Here is a 23,161-nt window from a genome sequence, read left to right as displayed (position 1 = left end):
AACTGGTTGACCCTCCTTTGGCAGCAATAACCTCAACCAAACGTTTTCTGTATTTGCAGATCAGACCTGCACAACGGTCAGGAGGAACTTTGGACCATTCCCCTTTACAAAACGGTTTCAGTTCAGCAATATTCTTGGGATGTCTGGTGTGAACTGCTCTCAAGTTCATGCATCTTAATTGTGTTGAGGTCAGGACTCTGGCTGGGCCACTCCAGAAGGCATATTTTCTTCTGTTGTTGATTTACTTCTGTGTTTTGGGTTGTTGTCCTGTTGCATCCCCCAACTTCTGTTGGGCTTCAATTGGTGGACAGATAGCCTTACATTCTCCTGCAAAATGTCTTGATAAACTTGGGAATTCATTTTTCCATCGACTGTCCAGGCCCTGAGGCATCAAAGCAGCCCCAAACCATGATGCTCCCTTCTCCATACGTTACAGTTGTGATGAGGTTGATGTTGGTGTGCTGTGCCTTTTTTCTCTCCACACATAGTGTTGTGTGACATTTGAGCTAGTGAGTACATATCACATTACACAAGGATCTTAAGGGACATCCACGTTCACTCTCCTTGCCGACTCTCCTCAATTAACTCCTCAATTGACCTTTTCCAGGAGACAAGATTGGATAGAGGAGGAAGCAGGAGTGAGCAAACAAATTGATAAAAGACCATTGACTTGAGACACATCCCTCCCTCTGAATTAATGAGGTTGGTGGTCACCCAAAAATGACTTCAAGTTTGATGGGTACAAGGAAGGCACCGAGCATTGATAACCTGCACCTCAGACATGTTGAAAAAGCCAATATTCTAAACAAGAAGTCCAACCATTTTCTTGAGAACCTGTTTGTTTGGAAACACTATATTTATGACATTTTTGTGGTTTACAAGGTTGACCTTACCTCCCTGATGCCCTTGCACAAATTTCTAAATTCCATGAACGAACACCTGCGTTTCAGTATGGAACATGGCAAGGGAGTTGTGGACTCCCTGGATGTATGCGTCACCAAAACAGGTACCTCCCTTATAATCAGAAAGAGCACGAACACAAACAATTTCTTCCATCCCCGATCTTGCAGAAGAAAGGACAAAGTTCTAGACAGATTCAGAGAAAAGGGGTACAATCAGACGTGGATAAACTGAAAGCTGAAAGTATAAACTCACAGATGTTCCTAGAGCACAACTACTGAGCAAGTCTGGAAGCCCTAGAGCTAGACCCTCCATCCAAATGGTCATTACCTACACCCCATTACCTACACTCCAGAACTCCTAGGCATCATCAAAGACCATTGGCATACGCTCAGATCCAGATCTAGGTAACACATTTCAGCTGGCTCTGGCGGTCGCTTACCGTAGAGCTAAACATATAGAAAAACAGTGTTGTCCAATCCGTACAAGTCGAAAAAGGCTGGCCTCTACAAGTGTGGCATGTACCCAATACCAGTACACCAAATGTATGAATAGTTTCTCGCACCCCAGATCAGATCATTAAATAAACATTTAAAGCACCCTCACCACATTGCAATTCTAGCAATGTGATCTATGTGATTCACTGCCCATGTGGTTAATTTCACGTAGGAGAGACCACAAAAGAGTTAAGCATTATAATGTGTGAGCACCGAAGTGCTATTCGTTGTGCTGACCCCACTGGCGCAGTGGCCTTCCATTTTAAAGAGTTGATTTTATTTTGGAATGAAACAAGTTACCATTAACAAATGCAGCAGCGATGTTGACAAATACCTCAGTTCCAGAGAGAAGCTCTGGATCCATTCCTTAGATTCTCAAGTCCCCAGGGGTCTTAACCTAGAGAAGGACTATTGAATGTGTTTGTGAAGGGCCTCCTCCCTTTGACAGCTCAGTGACCCCCTTCCTTTAACAAAGTCACACTATGAAGCTATTTGTACTTTTTGTTTGTTCATTTAAAAGGTTATCTGCTTTCTAACTATTTAAACTGTTTTTGTTAGTCCTTTGATTTAGTTATTTCTAGTTTTGCAATTTTTGGTTGTTTACTTTCCATTATTGAACATATTTAACCAATACTCTACACATTCTAGCATTGGTTTTACAACAATTATATCTGCTGCAGTTCTAGTATGCTTGGCCTGCCCTTTTCATTGTAATATTGTTTTATCTTCAGTATTTTACCACTAGGTGGAGCCATTTACGCAGTACCTAACCCTGAGCATCAACTTGTATTGTCAACCACACCATCTCTCATTGGCACCACCAGCTGAAGAGAGTTTTCTCCCTAATTGTCTGCCCCAGTCTTTCCCGAGTATATCGCAGAGAGGTTTGTGAAGAAACAAAAGAATAATCAATTCATACGGTATGTTGCCTTTGCTTTAAATATATTTTTTGTTAACCAGAAATGCATTGCCTAATAGCCTAGGAATTTGCAAGTAGACTATGAAATGTAGCCTTGTGCAAGGTTAGGCCTAAAATTAATTAATTTTGTAATTTGTTTTTATCTGCTATTACCAGCAAGGTATTTTGTGTAAAAGCCAATCTGTTCTTCCTCTGTTTCTTCTTCTAGCGCTACATATGGCACAGTTTGGCTGTACTATTTTTGCTTTGATGGTTTATTTCTCTCTTTCTATGAAGACATCTACTACTAAGTTACTTTGTCCTGGTGAGTTGATGGACATACACCATTACATCACAAAATAAACACGAATGATTATTTAATTAATAGCATGTCATAAATGTCTATAAATAAAAAAAGACAACTAAGCTACAGTATTTGCCACTTCAATTATTTAGCCTACTTTATCTTACTGATAGTGTTTCCTTTTTGATTCATTAGATGTTAATTTATCAGGCATCATCCCAAATGTCCATGCTAGTAAGTATCCATTCACCTACTTTCTCCCAAAGATGGGTTGCTGAACTGCAAAATGACCCTTTAACAAACAGTATGCAATTTGAAAATGTATTCCAGCCGTTGGAGATCAAAACTCTTATGATGGAGGACTACACATGGCTGTCATTGCAAGTAAAGGTCATTAACTCCTTGATCAATTCACAAGCAGTATTAGCCTATTTCAGTAATAGGGTTACATTTGTCGATAGATCCATTTCTTGCAAACATCACATGGACGGGTTGTGTGTGTGAAATTTATTTAGCAAAAATAGAGTTTGCAAAACTCAATGCATATGAAAGGTGTTTCAGCTCAACAAGGTGTAGTACAGTAATATGAAATTCCATAATATAATATTTAGGTGTTTTCTGTTAAGTATTCTCTTACACATTGTAATTATATTGTACATTGTATTATACACACTAAGTCATGATTTGTTTGTTTTCTTGTTTAAAATGTTATAGATGTTTGTGAAAACAATCCAACAACGCAAACAGTTTGTGGTAAGACCTTTTTTTTTACTCAAGTTATTTTACAGTTACCGGTAAGTCTAGACCCGGAAGAACAAGCAGAAGCGTAACCTGTAAGCCTAGACCCAAAATATCAAGCAGAAGTCCAGTGACCAGTTACGGCACACAGAAACTCTGAAGAAAAACATCTCTGTCCGTCTGTCTGTTTTTTGGAGTTTGAGTGTGATGTGGAGGGTTCTGTCCTAACTAACTTTCTTGGTCTTTTCTTTCAATGTTATTTCATATGGTGGATGGTTAATGCACTATTTGTTTTAGCGGTATCCACAGATTGTTTTTCAAAGTTAGGGTGGAAGAGGACAGAGTAAGTTTCCTGGGGTTTAGAAGGTGTGGTGTGCACGATGGCTTCTCAGCCTAGCGCGGAGGAGACGCTGTCGATACGGCATGGATTCAGCTGTGTTCCTGAGAATGTTAAAGTGGAGGAGGTTTTGCTTGCAGTCGGTGAACAGGTAGGGGTTGAATGTATATATTCTGCTTCTAGAATGAACAAAGCTGTGGTTGTGTTCATGAAAATAGCTAATTTGGTTGGCAGGCTAATTGCTAGTGGAATATTTGTACGGGGTGTGTTGGTGCCAATTTCACCTCTCTCTACCCCTTCGACCAGGGTGGTAGTTGAAAATTTGCCTCCGTTTATTACGGATGATCAAATCAGGAAATAGCTGAGTTGTTTTGGTAAGTTTTCTAGCGGGTTTCGTGTATTGTCGGCAGGTTTTCAGGCAGATGCCATTAAGCATGTTTCGTTCCGGAGGCAAGTGTTTTTTCTGAAAAACAATGAGCAACAGCTAAATGTGCATTTCAAAGTGAGGCATGGGGAGGGGCTCTATGCAGGGTGTGCCAGCACAGATAGTCTACGGTGTTTTGAGTGTGGGGATTTGGGGCTTAAGAGCTTTGCGTGCCCACATAAAGGCCATAGACAAGGTGAGGACACAAGCGCCAGTGGGGGAAATCGAGGTCAACATGCAGGGGGTAATGAGATGCAGAGGGGTAGCTGAGGCTGGATCTAGTCATGCTATGGATGGTGGTGTACCGGAGGCTGGGTCTAGTCAGGCTAGAGATAGTGGGCTAGCTGAGACTGGGTCTAGTCATGCTATGCTAGTGGATGAGGAGAGTATAGTGGGGAAGTGTAAGAGACTAGAGGGGAGGAGGGTGTCAAGCGGAAAAGGGAAAGGGGTGTGGTCAACGGCACCATGGAACCTTTGCCTGTTGCTGTGGGGGAGGCCCTGACCAGAGAGGAAGGGCAGGTGGTCAGGATGGGAGATAGAGATGAGGAGTAAAGTGAGTCTGAGGAGCTATTTTTTTCAGACTCCTCTTCAATGGGTCCGGAGCTGACAGCCAGTCAAGCAGAGGGGTCAAAGTACACATTGAGAGAACTGACAAGGTTCCTGAATGAGACCAAGGGGGAAAAAGTTAATCTTGGGGCTTTCTTTTCTGATCTGAGAAAGTTTGTACGATTAGTACAACATGCTATAAAAATGAAGGACATGGTGTCCTCTCAACCAGGAAACGGTTTAGGTTGAGGAAGTGGGTCACAACAGAGAGAAAGGGTCTTACCTTCAGACACCGTTTAGATGTATAGTTTCTTTCTGACAATGGGGCTTTTTGAGCTTTGCTATTGGTCTCTTTCTTTGCTGGCTTTTCTCCCACTTATCGAGACTCTTCGGGTAGGCTCGCTTCATATAAATGGCGCCAGAGATACGGGAAAGAGGAGTGTGTTGGGTGAATATGTAAAACAAAAACGTACAGGTGTTGTTTCTGCAGGAGACTCATAGTGATGTGTAGAATGAAGTCGATTGGGGGTTCTGGTGGAAAGGGGGAAGTGTGTTAAGCCATTGGACAAATTTTAGTGTAGGGGTCTGTCTAAAAATGTGCTCCTAAAAGGAGGTGTGTAGGGATAGGGTGCTTGTTGTAATAGCATAATGGCCTAACACAGGGAGAGAGAGGGAGGTTCTATTTGGGAGTCTTAGACAGGAACTGTCAAAGGTAGCGCATGAGGAGACGCTGGTGGTCGGAGGGGACTGGAACTATACAATGGATTTTATGAAAGACAGAAATGGGGAAGAGCCTCATTCAGTGTCAGTGGGAGTGTTAAGGGACATCATTAACCTCTTGCTCCTACTGAGATGCTTGCGTCCCATCCAGAGCTCTGGAAATGCAAATGCGCTACGCTAAATGCTAATAGTATTAGTTAAAACTCAAACGTTCATTAAAATACACATGCAGGGTATTGAATTAAAGCTACACTCGTTGTGAATCCAGGCAACAAGTCAGATTTTTTAAATGCTTTTCGGCGAAAGCATGAGAAGCTATTATCTGATAGCATGTAACACCACAAAAGACCCGCAGGGGACGTAAACAAAATAATTAGCATATTCGGCGCTACACAAACCGCACAATAAAATAGAAAACATTCATTACCTTTGACCATCTTCTTTGTTGCCACTCCTAGATGTCCCATAATCACTATTGGGTATTTTTTTTCGATTAAATCGGTCCATATATAGCCTAGATATCGTTATATGTAGACTGTGTGATCCACGGGAAAAAAAAGCGTTTCATAACGTAACGTCATTTTTTTAAATTCAAAAAGTCGACGATAAACTTTCACAAAACACTTCAAAATACTTTTGTAATGCAACTTTAGGTATTAGTAAACGTTAATAAGCGATCAAATTAATCACAAGACGAAGTATATTCTATAGCTGTCCGTCTGGAAAAATGTCCGGCTAGAAACTCAACCAAAATATCCGGTCCTAGACCTGAAGAACTGCGCTGCCTTGCATCTGTTTGACCAAGAAACAAATCGTAGGCAAATGACAAGACCCTAGACACCGTGTGGAAGCTGAAGGTACTGCAACCTCAGCCTCATTAATTGTGGTTCACCTTTATCAATGGGTTCAAGTCGCGCAGCAATATATTTTTCCATTTTCAGTGATCAGTTTTTCCTGCGCTTTCCGATGAAACGCACGTTATGTTATAGCCACAGCCTTGATTTAACCAGTTTTATAAACGTCTGAGTGTTTTCTATCCACACATACTAATCATATGCATATACTATATTCCTGGCATAAGTAGCAGGGCGCTGAAATGTTGCGCGATTTTTAACAGAATGTTCAAAAAAGTAGGTTAATCAGGTTAATCAGTTCGACCTAGTGGATGTTTGGAGAAGTAAACATCCCAACACAAGACAGTATACATGGGTGAAGGTTTTTGGGGTAGGCTGAGTGCAGCCCGACTTGATCGTTTTTACACGTCTAGGAATCGGCCAATAGGCTGTTGGGCTCTACCATTCTCCCGGTGGGGTTTTGCCACTTTTTGCTCAGGTTTCCAGACCTTTTGGGAAAGGTGGGGGCAGTGAAGAGAGGAGGATGAGTCTGAGTCAATGGTGGGATGTGGGGGAAGTCCAAATTCAGCTTTTCTGTAAAGAGTGCACAGGTCTCTCATCCTCAAGAGGTTAGGAGAGTATTGGGGCAACTAGAGCGTTGTATAAGTGAGATGGTGGGGCAAGGCAATATAGACCTCCAGGCTAATTTAGCTGAATTGTGTAGGGACCTGGGCAGTTTTTTCCAGGTTAACGCAAAGGGAGCACTTGTAAGAGCTAGGTTCTCCATGCTCAAGGAGATGGATGCTCCCAGCTCCTTCTTCTTCGGTTTGGAAAGACAGAGCGGTGAAGCCAAGGGTAGGCATTGTCTACGGCTGTCTGATGGGCGGGTGACCTCTGTGGTGGATGAGATGCGGGAGCAGACTGTGAAGTTTTATACTGAATTGTATAGGGCAGAAGTGTATGATCCTATGTGTGCTTAGGTCTTGTTCACATGACTCCCTAAGCTCTCTCTGGCACAGAGGGATGAAATGGACATTCCTCTGTTGTCCCATGAACTGTCAGAGGCCGTAACCCAGATGTCCTCCGGTCGTGCACCAGGGGTCGATGAACTGCCAGTAGAGTTTTATAAACATTTCTGGAGAATAATTGGACAGGACTTCTTTTGCGTGTTGTGTGAATATGTCGTGGTAGGAGAGTTGCTGATAAGCTGCCTTCGGGCAGCTCTGACTCTCCTGCCCGAAAGGAGGGACTTAAGTGTGAACTTAAGAACTGTAGGCCTGTGGCATTACTCTGTGGACTACAAGATATTTGCCAAGGTCCTCTAACAGACTGAAGTCACATTTGGACTCGATAGTACATAAGGACCAAACATATTGTGTATCGGGACGCTCAATCACGGACAACTTGTTCTTAATCAGGGACATGTTGGACTTGTTGAGAGGTGTTAATGTGAACTTTGGACTGGTCTCTTTAGATCGAGAGAAGGATTTTGATAGTGGACTATGAGTATCTGTTTAATGTGATGTTTGGGAAGTGTTTTTTTTTACCTGTGTGAAGCTATTGTATGCTGGGGCATCATGTATGTTCAAGGTGGGAGGGAGGGGATCAGTAGGCCAGTCTGGGTGAAACGGGGAATTAGACAAGGATGCCCTCTATCTGGGCAGTTATACCCACTAGCCATTGAGACTTTTTTGGGACTGCTACGCAGGAGACTGCAGGGAGTGTGCTGGGCAGGCATGGAAGTGGTGACAGGCATAGCAGTGTCACCATATGCAAATGTTTCTGTGATGGTCAGGATATGCAGGCACTAGAGACCAGTCTGAAGGTGTACGAGGAAGCTTCATCAGCAAAGGTAAACTGGGGAAAGAGCAAAGCTCTGTTATGTGGGGCATGGGGGGATAGGGCTCCTCCTCTGCTTCCAGGGGGTTTACAGTGGGGTTGTGAAGGGCGTAAAGTGTTGGGGGTGTACCTGGGCTCTGAGAAGTGGGTCAGGAAAAACTGGGAGGGCCTGTCACAGGCAGTGGTGTCAAGACTGGCCAGGTGGAGGTGGCTCCTGTCCCAAGTGTCATATAGAGGGAGGGTGCTGATAATCAACAACCTGGTGGTGTCTTCCCTATGGCAAAAACTGGCTGTCCTCAACCCCCCTGCTCGCAGACCTGCAACGCAAGCTGGTGGACTTTTTCTGGTCGGGCCATCACTGGCTGAGGGCGGTAGTGTTGTACATGACCGTCCACAAATGAGGACAGGGTCTCGTGGAACTGGAGAGCAGGATGGCTGCTTTCCGGCTAAAGGCGGTGCAGAGACTGCTGTACCATACTGATGTTGGCTGGAGGGAACCAGCATGAGCGCTGCTGAGGAGAGCTGGTGGATTAGGGTTGGACCGGCAGCTGTTCCTCATGAAGCTGAGGAGGCTGAGTACAGCAGGTCTCTCAGATTTGTACTCTGCAGTTCTGAGGGCCTGTCAGCTGCTAAGGCCCACATGAGAAGGGGGTGTGGAGCCTGGGCTGTGGGAGGAGCCTATCTTCCACAACCCAGCCATCCCTTTGAGATCGGTTCAGTCAGCCACCCTGCAGAGGCAACTGATGGCAGCGGGTTTACAAAGGCTGGGTGACCTGAGACTGCTGGGAGAGGAGGGGTGGAAAACCCCAGAAGTCTTGGCACAACAAACAGGAAAACAACTCTTAGGCTGCTGGGGAGTTTGAGCGGCCAAAGGAGGAGGGGCCACCAATGTTTCCGCCACTGCAGGTGATGGCAGAGACTGGAGACTGGCAAGGGGGTCTGGAGGACTTGTTAGATTGTAACACTCCAAGCCTGGGGGAGTTTGAAGGGGTAGGAGGCAAAGCCCTCTACAACCTCTGTGTTAAGGATTAGGAACATTAGGAGCCTAACAGGAGTGCGGGCACATCAGTGGCACAGGGTATGTGGGGTGGAGAGTATGGTGGGTTTTAGATGGAGGGGGCTCTACTTACTCCCAGTACCAAAGAGGTCAGGGGACCTCCAGGGGAGGGTTCTTCATGGATCCCTGGCCTCTAACAGCTGGTTGGAACGGGTTGAACCGGGAATTGGGCAGGGGTGCTTTCTGTGTAATGAAAGAAACTGTGATTCATGTTTTTTTTTTGTGTGCACCAGGTTAATGCCATTAATGTCTCTGTTGGAATGTCTGTGAGAAGTTGGGGTGTTTTTTACTGTTGGGATGTTTGTAATGGGATACAAATGTGTTTTGTTGAATTTTCTGTTTGCTCAAGCGAAGGAGGAACAGGGTCAAAGGTGGTGGGATAACAGACCGTTTACTAGTGTTTAATGGGATGGTCTCTGCGCACCTTAGGGTTGAGTTTGAGTACTATAGAATGATAAAAGTGTGGAGATGGTTCAGGAGATATGGTGTGTTGGGGGGGCTGTCTGTATAGCGTGGGAAGATGTTTTGGATATACGGTTGTAGAAGTGGTGTGTTGTTTTGGGTGTTGTGATGTTGGTTTGTATTGTGGTAGATGGAAAGGTGAGTATGGTGAATATATGCAGTACAGGATATATTTTGGTGTTTTATTTTTAATGGGGGGTGAGTGTGAAATGAGACAAAGAAAAAGTCAAAAGTCTCTCCTCTCTCTCCTCTCTCTCATCATCAGGCATCATTTTCAGGAAGACAGAGTTGCCCCTTGAATCCCTTCAGTTCATCTGTCTGCCACTGACTAATGTACTAAATACTATGATCATACGTGGTATCGACAAGTGCTGTGAATTTTTATTCACACAGTTCAAAGACTGCAAACTTTCAAGCCAGCATGGAATTCCAGGTAATTGTTACTGTACACATTTCATACCACCTATAAACATTGTGAATTAGAGTATTGTACAAAGTTTGATTCCAAATATGTATTTTACAGTTATAAGGAAGGTGAAATCTTATTTAGTCGTTTTCTAACTTGATTATACTATATTTAGAAAGCATTTAAATCATAAGCCTTATTCATAGTTTTGTTGAAATGGAAATACATACAAATATTTCACTTTTATCATTTTTGTACTGTGAACTTGAGCCTGTGTCCTCCTATTTTTACCAGAAAGGTGAGATTTTAACCTTTCTTGGAGTATGCAACATTACTTTTTGTTTATGGTTCTCTCATGATAATTACTTTTGGGGAATACGTAGATTACATTGTAAGGATCCATTTTCGGCTAAAATGGTCAACGTGCAGGGGGTAATGAGATGCAGAGGGGTAGCTGAGGCTGGGTCTAGTCAGGCTAGAGCTAGTGGGCTAGCTGAGACTGGGTCTAGTCATGCTATGGATGGTGGGGTAGATGAGGCTGGGTCTAGTCAGGTTATGCTAGTGGATGAGGAGAGTATAGTGGGGAAGTGTAAGAGACTAGAGGGGAGGAGGGTGTCAAGCGGAAAAGGGAAAGGGGTGTGGTCAACGGCACCATGGAACCTTTGCCTGTTGCTGTGGGGGAGGCCCTGACCAGAGAGGAAGGGCAGGTGGTCAGGATGGGAGATAGAGATGAGGAGTAAAGTGAGTCTGAGGAGTTATTTTTTTCAGACTCCTCTTCAATGGGTCCGGAGCTGACAGCCAGTCAAGCAGAGGGGTCAAAGTACACATTGAGAGAACTGACAAGGTTCCTGAATGAGACCAAGGGGGAAAAAGTTAATCTTGGCTTTCGTTTCTGATCTGAGAAAGTTTGTACGATTAGTACAACATGCTTTAAAAATGAAGGACATGGTGTCCTCTCAACCAGGAAACGGTTTAGGTTGAGGAAGTGGGTCACAACAGAGAGAAAGGGTCTACCTTCAGACACCGTTTAGATGTATAGTTTCTTTCTGACAATGGGGCTTTTTGAGCTTTGCTATTGGTCTCTTTCTTTGCTGGCTTTTCTCGCTTCATATAAATGGCGCCAGAGATACGGGAAAGAGGAGTGTGTTGGGTGAATATGTAAAACAAAAACGTACAGGTGTTGTTTCTGCAGGAGACGCATAGTGATGTGTAGAATGAAGTCGATTGGGGGTTCTGGTGGAAAGGGGAAGTGTGTTAAGCCATTGGACAAATTTTTGTGTAGGGGTCTGTCTAAAAAATGTGCTCCTAAAAGGAGGTGTGTAGGGATAGGGTGCTTGTTGTAATAGCATAAATTAACAACATGAGTTTTGTCTTTATAAATGTGTATGGCCTAACACAGGGAGAGAGAGGGAGGTTCTATTTGGGAGTCTTTGACAGGAACTGTCAAAGGTAGCGCATGAGGAGACTCTGGTGGTCGGAGGGGACTGGAACTATACAATGGATTTTATGAAAGACAGAAATGGGGAAGAGCCTCATTCAGTGTCAGTGTCAGTGGGAGTGTTAAGGGACATCATTAATCAGTTCGACCTAGTGGATGTTTGGAGAAGTAAACATCCCAACACAAGACGGTATACATGGGTGAAGGTTTTTGGGGCTAGGCTGAGTGCAGCCCGACTTGATCGTTTTTACACGTCTAGGAATCGGCGCAATAGGCTGTTGGGCGCTACCATTCTCCCGGTGGGGTTTTGCCACTTTTTGCTCAGGTTTCCAGACCTTTTTGGGAAAGGTGGGGGCAGCGAAGAGAGGAGGATGAGTCTGAGTCAATGGTGGGATGTGGGGGAAGTCCAAATTCGGCTTTTCTGTCAAGAGTGCACAGGTCTCTCATCCTCAAGAGGTTAGGAGAGTATTGGGGCAACTAGAGCGTTGTATTAGTGAGATGGTGGGGCAAGGCAATATAGACCTCCAGGCTAATTTAGCTGAATTATGTTTTTTCCAGGTTAAAGCAAAGGGAGCACTTGTAAGAGCTAGGTTCTCCATGCTCAAGGAGATGGATGCTCCCAGCTCCTTCTTCTTTGGTTTGGAAAGACAGAGCGGTGAATCAAATCAAATCAAATTTATTTATATAGCCCTTCGTACATCAGCTGATATCTCAAAGTGCTGTACAGAAACCCAGCCTAAAACCCCAAACAGCAAACAATGCAGGTGTAAAAGCACGCCAAGGGTAGGCATTGTCTATGGCTGTCTGATGGGCGCGTGACCTCTGTGGTGGGTGAGATGCGGGAGCAGACTGTGGAGTTTTATACTGAATTGTATAGGGCAGAAGTGTATGATCCTATGTGTGCTTAGGTCTTGTTCACAGGACTCCCTAAGCTCTCTCTGGCACAGAGGGATGAAATGGACATTCCTCTGTTGTCCCATGAACTGTCAGAGGCCGTAACCCAGATGTCCTCCGGTCGTGCACCAGGGGTCGATGAACTGCCAGTAGAGTTTTATAAAAATTCTGGGGAATAATTGGACAGGACTTCTTTTGCGTGTTGTGTGAATATGTCGTGGTAGGAGAGTTGCTGATAAGCTGCCTTCGGGCAGCTCTGACTCTCCTGCCCGAAAGGAGGGACTTGTGTGAACTTAAGAACTGTAGGCCTGTGGCATTACTCTGTGGACTACAAGATATTTGCCAAGGTCCTCTAACAGACTGAAGTCACATTTGGACTCGATAGTACATAAGGACCAAACATATTGTGTATCGGGACGCTCAATCACGGACAACTTGTTCTTAATCAGGGACATGTTGGACTTGTTGAGAGGTGTTAATGTGAACTTTGGACTGGTCTCTTTAGATCGAGAGAAGGCTTTTGATAGAGTGGACTATGAGTATCTGTTTGAAGTGTTGTTTTTTTTTATCTGTGTGAAGCTATTATATGCTGGGGCGTCATGTATGTTCAAGGTGGGAGGGAGGGGATCAGTAGGCCAGTCTGGGTGAAAAGGGTTATTAGACAAGGATGCCCTTTATCTGGGCAGTTATACCCACTAGCCATTGAGACTTTTTTGGGACTGCTACGCAGGAGACTGCAGGGAGTGTGCTGGACAGGCATGGAAGTGGTGACAGGCATAGCAGTGTCACCATATGCAAATGTTTCTGTGATGGTCAGGATATGCAGGCACTAGAGACCAGTCTGAAGGTGTACGAGGAAGCTTCATCAGCAAAGGTAAACTGGGGAAAGAGCAAAGCTCTGTTATGTGGGGCATGGGGGGATAGGGCTCCTCCTCTGCTTCCAGGGGGTTTACAGTGGGGTTGTGAAGGGCGTAAAGTGTTGGGGGTGTACCTGGGCTCTGAGAAGTGGGTCAGGAAAAACTGGGAGGGCCTGTCACAGGCAGTGGTGTCAAGACTGGCCAGGTGGAGGTGGCTCCTGTCCCAAGTGTCATATAGAGGGAGGGTGCTGATAATCAACAACCTGGTGGTGTCTTCCCCGTGGCAAAAACTGGCTGTCCTCAACCCCCCTGCTCACAGACCTGCAACGCAAGCTGGTGGACTTTTTCTGGTCGGGCCATCACTGGCTGAGGGCGGTAGTGTTGTACATGACCGTCCACAAATGAGGACAGGGTCTCGTGGAACTGGAGAGCAGGATGGCTGCTTTCCGGCTAAAGGCGGTGCAGAGACTGCTGTACCATACTGATGTTGGCTGGAGGGAACCAGCATGAGCGCTGCTGAGGAGAGCTAGTGGATTAGGGTTGGACCGGCAGCTGTTCCTCATGAAGCTGGAGAGGCTGAGTACAGCAGGTCTCTCAGATTTGTACTCTGCAGTTCTGAGGGCCTGGCAGCTGCTAAGGCCCACATGAGAAGGGGGTGTGGAGCCTGGGCTGTGGGAGGAGCCTATCTTCCACAACCCAGCCATCCCTTTGAGATCGGTTCAGTCAGCCACCCTGCAGAGGCAACTGATGGCAGCGGGTTTACAAAGGCTGGGTGACCTGAGACTGCTGGGAGAGGAGGGGTGGAAAACCCCAGAAGTCTTGGCACAACAAACAGGAAAACATCTCTTAGGCTGCTGGGGAGTTTACTGTACGAGGTCCAGAAGGAACTGTCTGGGGTGTTTGAGCGGCCAAAGGAGGAGGGGCCACCAATGTTTCCGCCACTGCAGGTGATGGCAGAGACTGGAGACTGGCAAGGGGGTCTGGAGGACTTGTTAGATTGTTAACACTCCAAGCCTGGGGGAGTTTGAAGGGGTGGGAGGCAAAGCCCTCTACAACCTCTGTGTTAAGGATTAGGAACATTAGGAGCCTAACAGGAGTGAAGGCACATCAGTGGCACAGGGTATGTGGGGTGGAGAGTATGGTGGGTTTTAGATGGAGGGGGCTCTACTAACTCCCAGTACCAAAGAGGTCAGGGGACCTCCAGGGGAGGGTTCTTCATGGAGCCCTGGCCACTAACAGCTGGTTGGAACGGGTTGAACCGGGAATTGGGCAGGGGTGCTTTCTGTGTAATGAAGGAAACTGTGATTCATGTGTTTTTTTTGTGTGCACCAGGTTAATGCCATTAATGTCTCTGTTGGAATGTCTGTGAGAAGTTGGGGGTGGTTTTTACTGTTGGGATGTTTGTAATGGGATACAGGTATTTGATAAAGGAGAAGGCCAAATGTGTTTTGTTGAATTTTCTGTTTGCTCAGGCGAAGGAGGAACAGGGTCAAAGGTGGTGGGATAACAGACCGTTTACTAGTGTTTAATGGGATGGTCTCTGCGCACCTTAGGGTTGAGTTTGAGTACTATAGAATGATAAAAGTGTGGAGATGGTTCAGGAGATATGGTGTGTTGGGGGGGCTGTCTGTATAGCTGGGGAAGATGTTTTGGATATACGGTTGTAGAAGTGGTGTGTTGTTTTGGGTGTTGTGATGTTGGTTTGTATTGTGGTAGATGGAAAGGTGAGTATGGTACATATATGTAGTACAGGATATATTTTGGTGTTTTATTTTTAATGGGGGGTGAGTGTGAAATGAGACAAAGAAAAAGTCAAAAGTCTCTCCTCTCTCTCATCATCAGGCATCATTTTCAGGAAGAAAGAGAAGTTGCCCCTTGAATCCCTTCAGTTCATCTGTCTGCCACTGACTAATGTACTAAATACTATGATCATACGTGATATCGACAAGTGCTGTGAATTTTTATTCACACGGTTCAAAGGCTGCAAACTTTCATGCCAGCATGGAATTCCAGGTAATTGTTACTGTGCACATTTCATACCACCTATAAACATTGTGAATTAGAGTATTGTACAAAGTTTGATTCCAAATATCTATTTTACAGTTATAAGGAAGGTGAAATCTTATTTAGTCGTTTTCTAACTTGATTATACTATATTTAGAAAGCATTTAAATCATAAGCCTTATTCATAGTTTTGTTGAAATGGAAATACATACAAATATTTCACTTTCATCATTTTTGTACTGTGAACTTGAGCCTGTGTCTATTTTTACCAGAAATGTGAGATTTTAACCTTTCTTGGAGTATGCTACATTACTTTTTGTTTATGGTTCTCTCATGATATTTACTTTTGGGGAATACGTAGATTACATTGTAAGGATCCATTTTCGCCTAACATGACAACAAAATCTAATTGCCTGTAGCTCAGGACCTGAAGCGAGGATATGCATATTCTTGATACCATTTGAAAGGAAACACTGATGTTTGTGGAAATGTGAAATTAATGTAGGAGAATAACACGTTACATCTGGGAAAAGATAATAAACAAAAACACATCTGTTTTCAATTTTACATCTTTGAAATGCAAGAGAAAGGCAATACATTAAGTTAGGATCCTAGGTGTAAGATTTTGTCCACAAAAATCAAATCAAATGTTATTTGTCACATACACAGGTTAGCAGACGTTAATAGGAGTGTAGCGAAATGCTTGCGCTTCTAGTTCCGACCATGCAGTAATATCTAACAAGTAATCCAACAATTTCACAACTACCTTATACACACAAGTGTAAAGGAATGAATAAGAATATGTACATATAAATATATGGATGAGCGATGGCCGAACAGCATAGGCACGGTGCAGTAGATGGTATAGAGTACAGTATATACATATGAGATGAGTAATGTAGAGTATGTATACATTATATAAAGTGGCATTGTTGAAAGTGGCTAGTGATACATTTATTACATCCAATTTTTAATTAAAGTGGCTAGAGATGAGTCAGTATGTTGGCAGCAGCCACTCTGTTATTGATGGCTGTTTAACAGTGGGATGGCCTTGAGATAGAAGCTGTTTTTCAGTCTCTCGGTCCCACCTTTGATGCAGCTGTACTGACCTCGCCTTCTGGATTATAGCAGGGTGAACAGGCAGTGGCTCAGGTGGTTGTTGACCTTGATCTTTTTGGCCTTCCTGTGACATCGGGTGGTGTAGGTCTCCTGGAAGGCAGGTACTTTGCCCCCGGTGATGCGTTGTGCAGACCTCACTACCCTCTGGAGAGCCTTACGGTTGTGGGTGGAGCAGTTGCCGTACCAGGCGGTGATACAGCCCGACAGGATGCTCTCGATTGTGCATCTGCAAAAGGTTGAGTGTTTTTGGTGACAAGCCGAATTTCATCAGCCTCCTGAGGTTGAAGAGGCGCTGCTGCGCCTGTGTGGGTGGACCATTTCAGTTTGTCTGTGATGTGTACGTCAAGGAACTTAAAACATTCCACCTTCTCCACTACTGTCCCGTCGATGTGGATAGGGGGATGCTCCCTCTGCTGTTTCCAGAAGTCCACAATCATCTCCTTTGTTTTGTTGACATTGAGTGTGAGGTTATTTTCCTGACAACAGACTCCGAGAGCCATCACCACCTCCCTGTAGGCCGTCTCGTCGTTGTTGGTAATCAAGCCTACCACTGTAGTGTAATCTGCAAACTTGATGATTGAGTTGGAGCCGTGCATGGCCATGCAGTCATAGGTGAACAGGGAGTACAGGAGGGGGCTGAGAACGCACCCTTGTGGGGCCTCAGTGTTGAGGATGTTTCCACCTGGGGGTGGCCCGTCAGGAAGTCCAGGACCTAGTTGCACAGGGTGAAGTCGAGACCCAGGGTCTCGAGCTTAATGACGAGTTTGGAGGGTACTATGGTGTTAAATGCTGAGCTGTAGTCGATGAACAGCATTCTTACATAGGTATTCCTCTTGTCTAGATGAATTAGGGCAGTGTGCAGTGTGATTGCGTCGTCTGTGGACCTATTGGGGTGGAAAGCAAATTGGAGTGGGTCTAGGGTGTCAGGTATGGTGAAGGTGATATGGTCTTTGACTAGTCTCTCAAAGCACTTCATGATGATGGAAGTGAGTGTTACGGGGCAATTGTCATTTAGCTCAGTTACCTTAGCTTTCTTGGGAACAGGAACAATGGTGGCCCTCTTGAAGCATGTGGGAACAGCAGACTGGGATAAGGATCGATTGAATATGTCCGGAAACACACCAGCCAGCTGGTCTGTGCATGCTCCAAGGACGCAGCTAGGGATGCCGTCTGGGCCGGCAGCCTTGCGAGGGTTGACACGTTTAAATGTTTTACTCACGTTGCCTGCAGCGAAGGAGAGCCCGCAGGTTTTGGTAGCGGGCCATATCAGTGGCACTGTATTGTCCTCAAAGCAAGCGAAGAAGTTGTTTAGTTTGTCTGGGAGCAAGACATCGTGGTCCGCGACTGGGCTGGTTTTCCTTTTGTAGTCCGTGATTGACTATAGACCCTGCCACATACCTCTCGTGACTGAGCCATTGAATTGCGACTCCACTTTGTCTCTATACTGACGCTTAGCTTGTTTGATTGCCTAGCAGAGAGAATAGCTGCACTGTTTGTATTCGGTCATGTTTCCGGTCACCTTGCCCTGATTAAATGCAGTGGTTCGCACTTTCAGTTTTGCGCAAATGCTGCCATCAATCCACAGTTTCTGCTTGGGAAAGGTTTTAATTGACACTGTGGGTACAACATCACCAATGCACTTGCTAATAAACTCGCTCACCAAATCAGCGTAGTCATCAATGTTATTGTCCTACGCTATGCGGAACATATCCCAGTCCACGTGATTTGAAGCAATCTTGAAGCGTGGAATCCGATTGGTCGGACCAGCGTTGATCAGACCTGAGCAAGGGCGTTTCCTGTTTTAGTTTCTGTCTATAGGCTGGAGCAACAAAATGGAGTCGTGGTCAGATTTTCCAGAAGGAATTGTGGGGGAGGGCTTTGTCTGCATCATGGAAGTTGGAATAACAATTATCCAGGGTTTTGCCAGCCCAGGTTGCGCATTCAATGTGCTGATAAAATTTAGGGAGCCTTGTTTTCAGATTAGCCTTGTTAATATCCCCAGCTACATTAATCTACCCATCGTGTCCGATTAAAAAAAAAAAAAAAAAAAAAAAAAAAAAATGTTTTACAGCGAAAACAGATGACCACCGAATTCAAAAACACACACAGCGATTTTTCAGTCACAAAAGCATAAATATAGATAAAATGAAACACTAACCTTTGATTATCTCCATCAGATGACACTCATAGGACATCATGTTATACATGTATTGTGTGTTTTTGTTCGATAATGTGCATATATATATATATATATATATATATAACAAATCTCAGTTTACATTGGCGCGTTACGTGCAGTAATGTTTTGATTCCAAAACATCTGGTGATTTTGCAGAAATACTCACAATAAACATTGATAAAAGATGCAAGTGTTATTCACAGAATTAAAGATAAACGTATCCTCTATGCAACCGCTGTGTAAGATTTTTGTTTTTAAACTTTACGGAAAAATTTTGGTTGAAGAATTAACCCACCCAGTGGGTCAAATCTCAATCACCCAACATCAGTAACCCAGCATTAACAATCCAACCTTGCTCTTTGTAAGGAAAAAAGCCCAATTAACGTTAAGTGACCCAACGCCTGCAACCGATCAACTGGGTTGACCCAACAACCCAATATGTTTGTCATATCTGACACACTTGCTTTAACTGCAATATCCAGAACCATGTATTTAGAGAGTTGGGATTGAGGTTTATGTATTATGATACATTTACATGACACTGCAACAGTCTATGGCTGTTTAATTGTAAATTAGGTTTCTCTAAATATTTTTTCTACACTTCGGAACATAATCACATCTGTATTATAATTTAACCCCTGGTTTGGGGCTAGATTCGGGGCTGGAATCAATCTGTATCGCCGAAATAGGCTATGACAGATAATCATGGACAATACCAATTGAATCCAGCCCTGAATCTAGGTTTTACAGCTGGATTCAATCCATAACGCTGAAGTATTGCGGTAGATCCGGGTTCACAATTTAAGGTGATATCCGATTGAGCCGACATTTGTAGCGTTTATCGTAAAATTAAACGACCTATAAACTGATATCTATTGGCTGTCGGCTGCAAACGACAGCAGGCTGTGTCACTCCAACAATAGGAATTAATCCATCCTTGACAGGAAAATGAATTCCGACAGACTTTCAATGTCCTTAAATAGTCCTTAAATCTTTCCATAAAGTTTATATAATCTAACTGAAAAAGCTTCCCTTGATTTATCCTAACAAAAACTATTTAAACCCCAATTGGGATACTTTTTCTATTGTTCTGTTATTTGAAAAGGATATATAGCGTTTTGCCACAACATGATTATTTGTCTCCCTGAAGTAAAATAACCTTCAAATATACTGTGGTCCAAACAAAATCATGGCTGTCTTTTCACTAACCCATGTCATGGTAAAATTTTAAAAGAATATCATTCACAAAATAAATGTTTAATGTCAATTTACAAACATGAATGAAAATGAATATATTGCATTTTGGAATTAAACTCTTCATACATTAATATGTAGATTATCTAGACTTTTACTGTTATGAATGAAAAATAATGAAGAATGCATTTCTATTCAGTGTAATTTGATTTGACCAACACCCAGAACTCTGTTCTCCTCTTACAGACTGCACCATCAACATCATGCCAAATTGTGAAATCTGCAAAAAAATGTGTCTAAAGAATTGTGTGGATCAATGGATGCAAGATCTATGTCAGAACAGCACTTGTATAACTAAAAATAACATCACAACCATCACCAATGAAACGCTTTTACCAAGTGTGAAAACATGTGATTGTGAAGGCATTGAAAAGACATTTAACAAGAATGACCTAACCTCTGTCGATGACTTGAACAGAAATTGTAAAGGAAAGGAAGAAACAGTATACCATTGCGAGAAGTTGCATTCCATAAAAAAGTAAGTCCACTTATTAGGATTGACATATTTTACTGTTGTTTGAGCGATGTCATTATTCGACTGACATCTCCCGAGTGGCGCAGCAGTCTAAGGCACTGCATCACAGTGCTTGAGGCGTCACTACAGACACCATGATTTTATTCCAGGCTGTATCCCAACTGGCCTTGATTGGGAGGCACAAAATTGTCCCAGCGTCGTCCGGGTTTGGCCGGTGTAGGCCGTCATTGTAAATACGAATTTGTTCTTTAACTGACTTACCTCGTTAAATAAAAAAATGAAAGAGATATTTTCATGGCATCTTTTTTTTGGCATGCTTATTCTGAGCTGTGATTCTTCATTTCATTACAACAGCACATTTCAACAAATTACCAAGCAGGGACCTCAGAAAGTGATCCTAGACAGCATCAAAGGCTCAGTGACATCACATCAGAAGAACAATTTGCTAAACTTTAGAATGGCTCTACCCTCCACCAATAATGTAAGCAACGAATGAGAGGGACGCAGAAAGCAAAATGGGGAGATAGTCAGTAATCACATGTATAATTCTTTCTTCATCTCCACCAGGCCACGTTGGAGGAGATGGATGACATTTGGTTGGAGATTCCTACTGAGGCCTTACGTGTTTTCCTGGGAGACACGGCAGAGGAAGTTAACCTGGGAGTATTTTGGTTTGAGCATCACAGCATGTTCCCGGTAAAACAACAGTAACAACTACAACACCTCAGAGATTACTAATGAAACAGTCCTGCACTCATAACATACATTTACATATTTCGGGACATCCTCATTTCCAGCAAAGCACAGAAAAACATCTGGGGTACTTCCTAATTTTAACTCCAGTATGTGAATCGTAGTGACAACACATTGTTACAAACATAACACTGATGTTTTTGTGCATATTTCAATGAAGCCCAAACTACAATGTGACAGCCTGCTATGGAAAGTGGCTCAATGTTTTTGAAGGGCATTATTAACATGTTGACAGTTTCCTGGAAGACCCAACAACCACTTGTATCTCTGTCATCTATGTAAAGTTACAGTACAAGGCAAACTTCTGCCTGCTCTCCCACTTCTTCATTCATTGTCATTCTACTAGGCGAGCTACCAGTCACACTATGCTCAAAATACACTGCAATACACCCTGTGTACACAACTTCAGATAAAAGAGAACAAGTTAACTTTGAAATATGTTGTTGCTTGTTGGTGGGACTCAAACATCATGGAGAATTGTCCTCACTGACATTTCTTATTAACTTGTATCTTTAGAGAGAATGTATATCCTCTCTTCTGATCCCTACTAGGTGGAGGAGAACAACACTGAGCTCCTAAACAGTCGAGTGGTATCCGTCGATGTGGGAGAGGAAATCTCAGGCCTCAGTAACTATCTTAAGATCACTTTCCTCTTCCAGAATGCATCATTGGTTAGTGAGCAGTGCATATTGACATCACACTCTTTAAAAAATGTATTTATTATATATTTGTTCTGTCGGCAATCTATCAATCGCTTTACATCTCCAATAATTCATGTTTATGATATGGTGTGGATTGGATTGGAATAGAAGAAGGGTCTAATCAGGCTCTATTCTCTCTGATAGGAAAACAAATCACTAGCATGTGTGTTCTGGGATCTTGAAAATGGTAGTATTATTTATTAACTAAACAAAATAGTTTTATGATGCACAATATACAACTAAATGAAATGTTGAAAATGTTTTACTGTATCTCTTTGTTACACAGATACGGTTGCACATTGGAATTCCTCTGGATGTGTCACTGAGACAAAGGAAAGTGAAACAGTGTGCTCTTGTAACCACCTTTCATTCTTCGCTGTACTTATGGTGAGAAATAACATCTTAACCTAACTCTTAAAATATGTTGCGACCTCACTTTAACTTTCTTTTGATCAATTGATTAAGGGCTTGATTCAAACTGTATTACGGAAGATCTGCGTAGCACCACTGAGAGTTCAGTGCAATGTTCCCACGTTGGCGGAGACTGCATTCACGCTAAGTGACTTGTTTGTCCGCTCAATCGGAAATTACCTTTCATTTTAAATCGTGCTGTACCACGATACGGATTCATTTCAACCCAAAATGAAACACTCAACCAACGTGTGATCTAGCCACTGTGTGTTTTGTTGACGGCAGTCTCCGGTCAGTGGCTCCAGTGCCAGTCTGAGCTCCTCCTCTGTGTGGTTGCTGACGTTGTTGTCCAGGGTGGGCTGTGGAATATCCCTCTGTTTCCTGTGTCTGGCTCTCCTCATCCACCTCAGGTCAGATTATACTGAAAACGAATACTTATGTCCACAACATGCAAACAACGAGCCACCACACACAATGCCACTCAAACAGAACATCCTCATTGGAAAAACTAAGTACTCTTTTTACATCAGCAGTTGTCACACCGTGCTTTTACAGAAACTTGACCCCAAAGAGGAAGCAGAATGAAGCTAGAGAGGAACTGCCTTAACAATGAGCTTTGCTATGTTGTTGATTTTGACATTAGATTTCAATCTCTTCTTCCCCCAGAAGGGGAAAATCTGATGATTCCCTGTGCATCCACATCCACCTGTGCGTGGCACTGCTGTGCCTCAACCTAACCTTCCTCATCAACGACAGCCTAGCCTCCCTTGGTGTCCATGGCCTGTGTGTTGCTACGGCAGCAGCCACCCACTACTCTCTGCTGTGCACCCTCACCTGGTTCTCCCTGGAAGGCTTCCACCTCTATCTGCTCATCATCCGGGTCTTCAACATTCACGTCAACAGATACCTCCTCAAACTGGGCCTGGTAGGATGGGGTGAGTGCAGTAAGTCAATGGTGAGGACAAGTATGACTGGACTTTACCTGATCAATGAGAAGTGAAACTGTTTCACCAAGCTGCACATGGTATTGTCCAGCTTGATCAGCTCCTAGCTGGAGGTATCTCTGCATCTTTCCAGCTTTCATCGCTTTAAGGAATCAACACTGTCTCTTGTGG

The 23,161-nt window shown here is 43.7% G+C and overlaps 1 protein-coding gene across 4 annotated transcripts in view; it reads left to right on the top strand.

Annotated features, from left to right (window-relative positions):
• The first annotated feature begins 2,232 nt into the window (after window positions 1-2,232).
• LOC115134088 (adhesion G protein-coupled receptor G3-like) overlaps window positions 2,233-23,161 on the top strand; it is a 28,107-nt gene continuing 7,178 nt past the window's right edge. The window contains exons 1-15 of one of the 4 annotated variants that reach the window (XM_029667719.2): window positions 2,233-2,317; window positions 2,525-2,620; window positions 2,795-2,833; window positions 2,930-2,983; window positions 3,314-3,352; window positions 9,821-9,988; window positions 14,993-15,163; window positions 19,893-20,184; window positions 20,536-20,662; window positions 20,749-20,877; window positions 21,486-21,605; window positions 21,780-21,822; window positions 21,922-22,022; window positions 22,332-22,456; window positions 22,713-22,990. In XM_029667719.2, coding sequence (XP_029523579.2) covers window positions 2,533-2,620; window positions 2,795-2,833; window positions 2,930-2,983; window positions 3,314-3,352; window positions 9,821-9,988; window positions 14,993-15,163; window positions 19,893-20,184; window positions 20,536-20,662; window positions 20,749-20,877; window positions 21,486-21,605; window positions 21,780-21,822; window positions 21,922-22,022; window positions 22,332-22,456; window positions 22,713-22,990 — 1,774 coding nt within the window. In that variant the 5' untranslated portion in view covers window positions 2,233-2,317; window positions 2,525-2,532. Of the gene's footprint in view, window positions 2,318-2,524; window positions 2,621-2,794; window positions 2,834-2,929; window positions 2,990-3,313; window positions 3,353-3,427; window positions 3,826-9,820; window positions 9,989-14,992; window positions 15,164-19,892; window positions 20,185-20,535; window positions 20,663-20,748; window positions 20,878-21,485; window positions 21,606-21,779; window positions 21,823-21,921; window positions 22,023-22,331; window positions 22,457-22,712; window positions 22,991-23,161 lie in introns of those variants that run through there. The other 3 variants (XM_029667722.2, XM_029667718.2, XM_029667721.2) reach the window with 3 other exon arrangements.

This window comes from Oncorhynchus nerka, linkage group LG27 (genome assembly GCF_034236695.1).
Source record: "Oncorhynchus nerka isolate Pitt River linkage group LG27, Oner_Uvic_2.0, whole genome shotgun sequence".
In the NCBI taxonomy this organism is placed as follows: domain Eukaryota; kingdom Metazoa; phylum Chordata; class Actinopteri; order Salmoniformes; family Salmonidae; genus Oncorhynchus; species Oncorhynchus nerka.
Note: the sequence above shows the minus strand (reverse complement) of the source record. Positions and strands in the feature narration are given on the sequence as shown.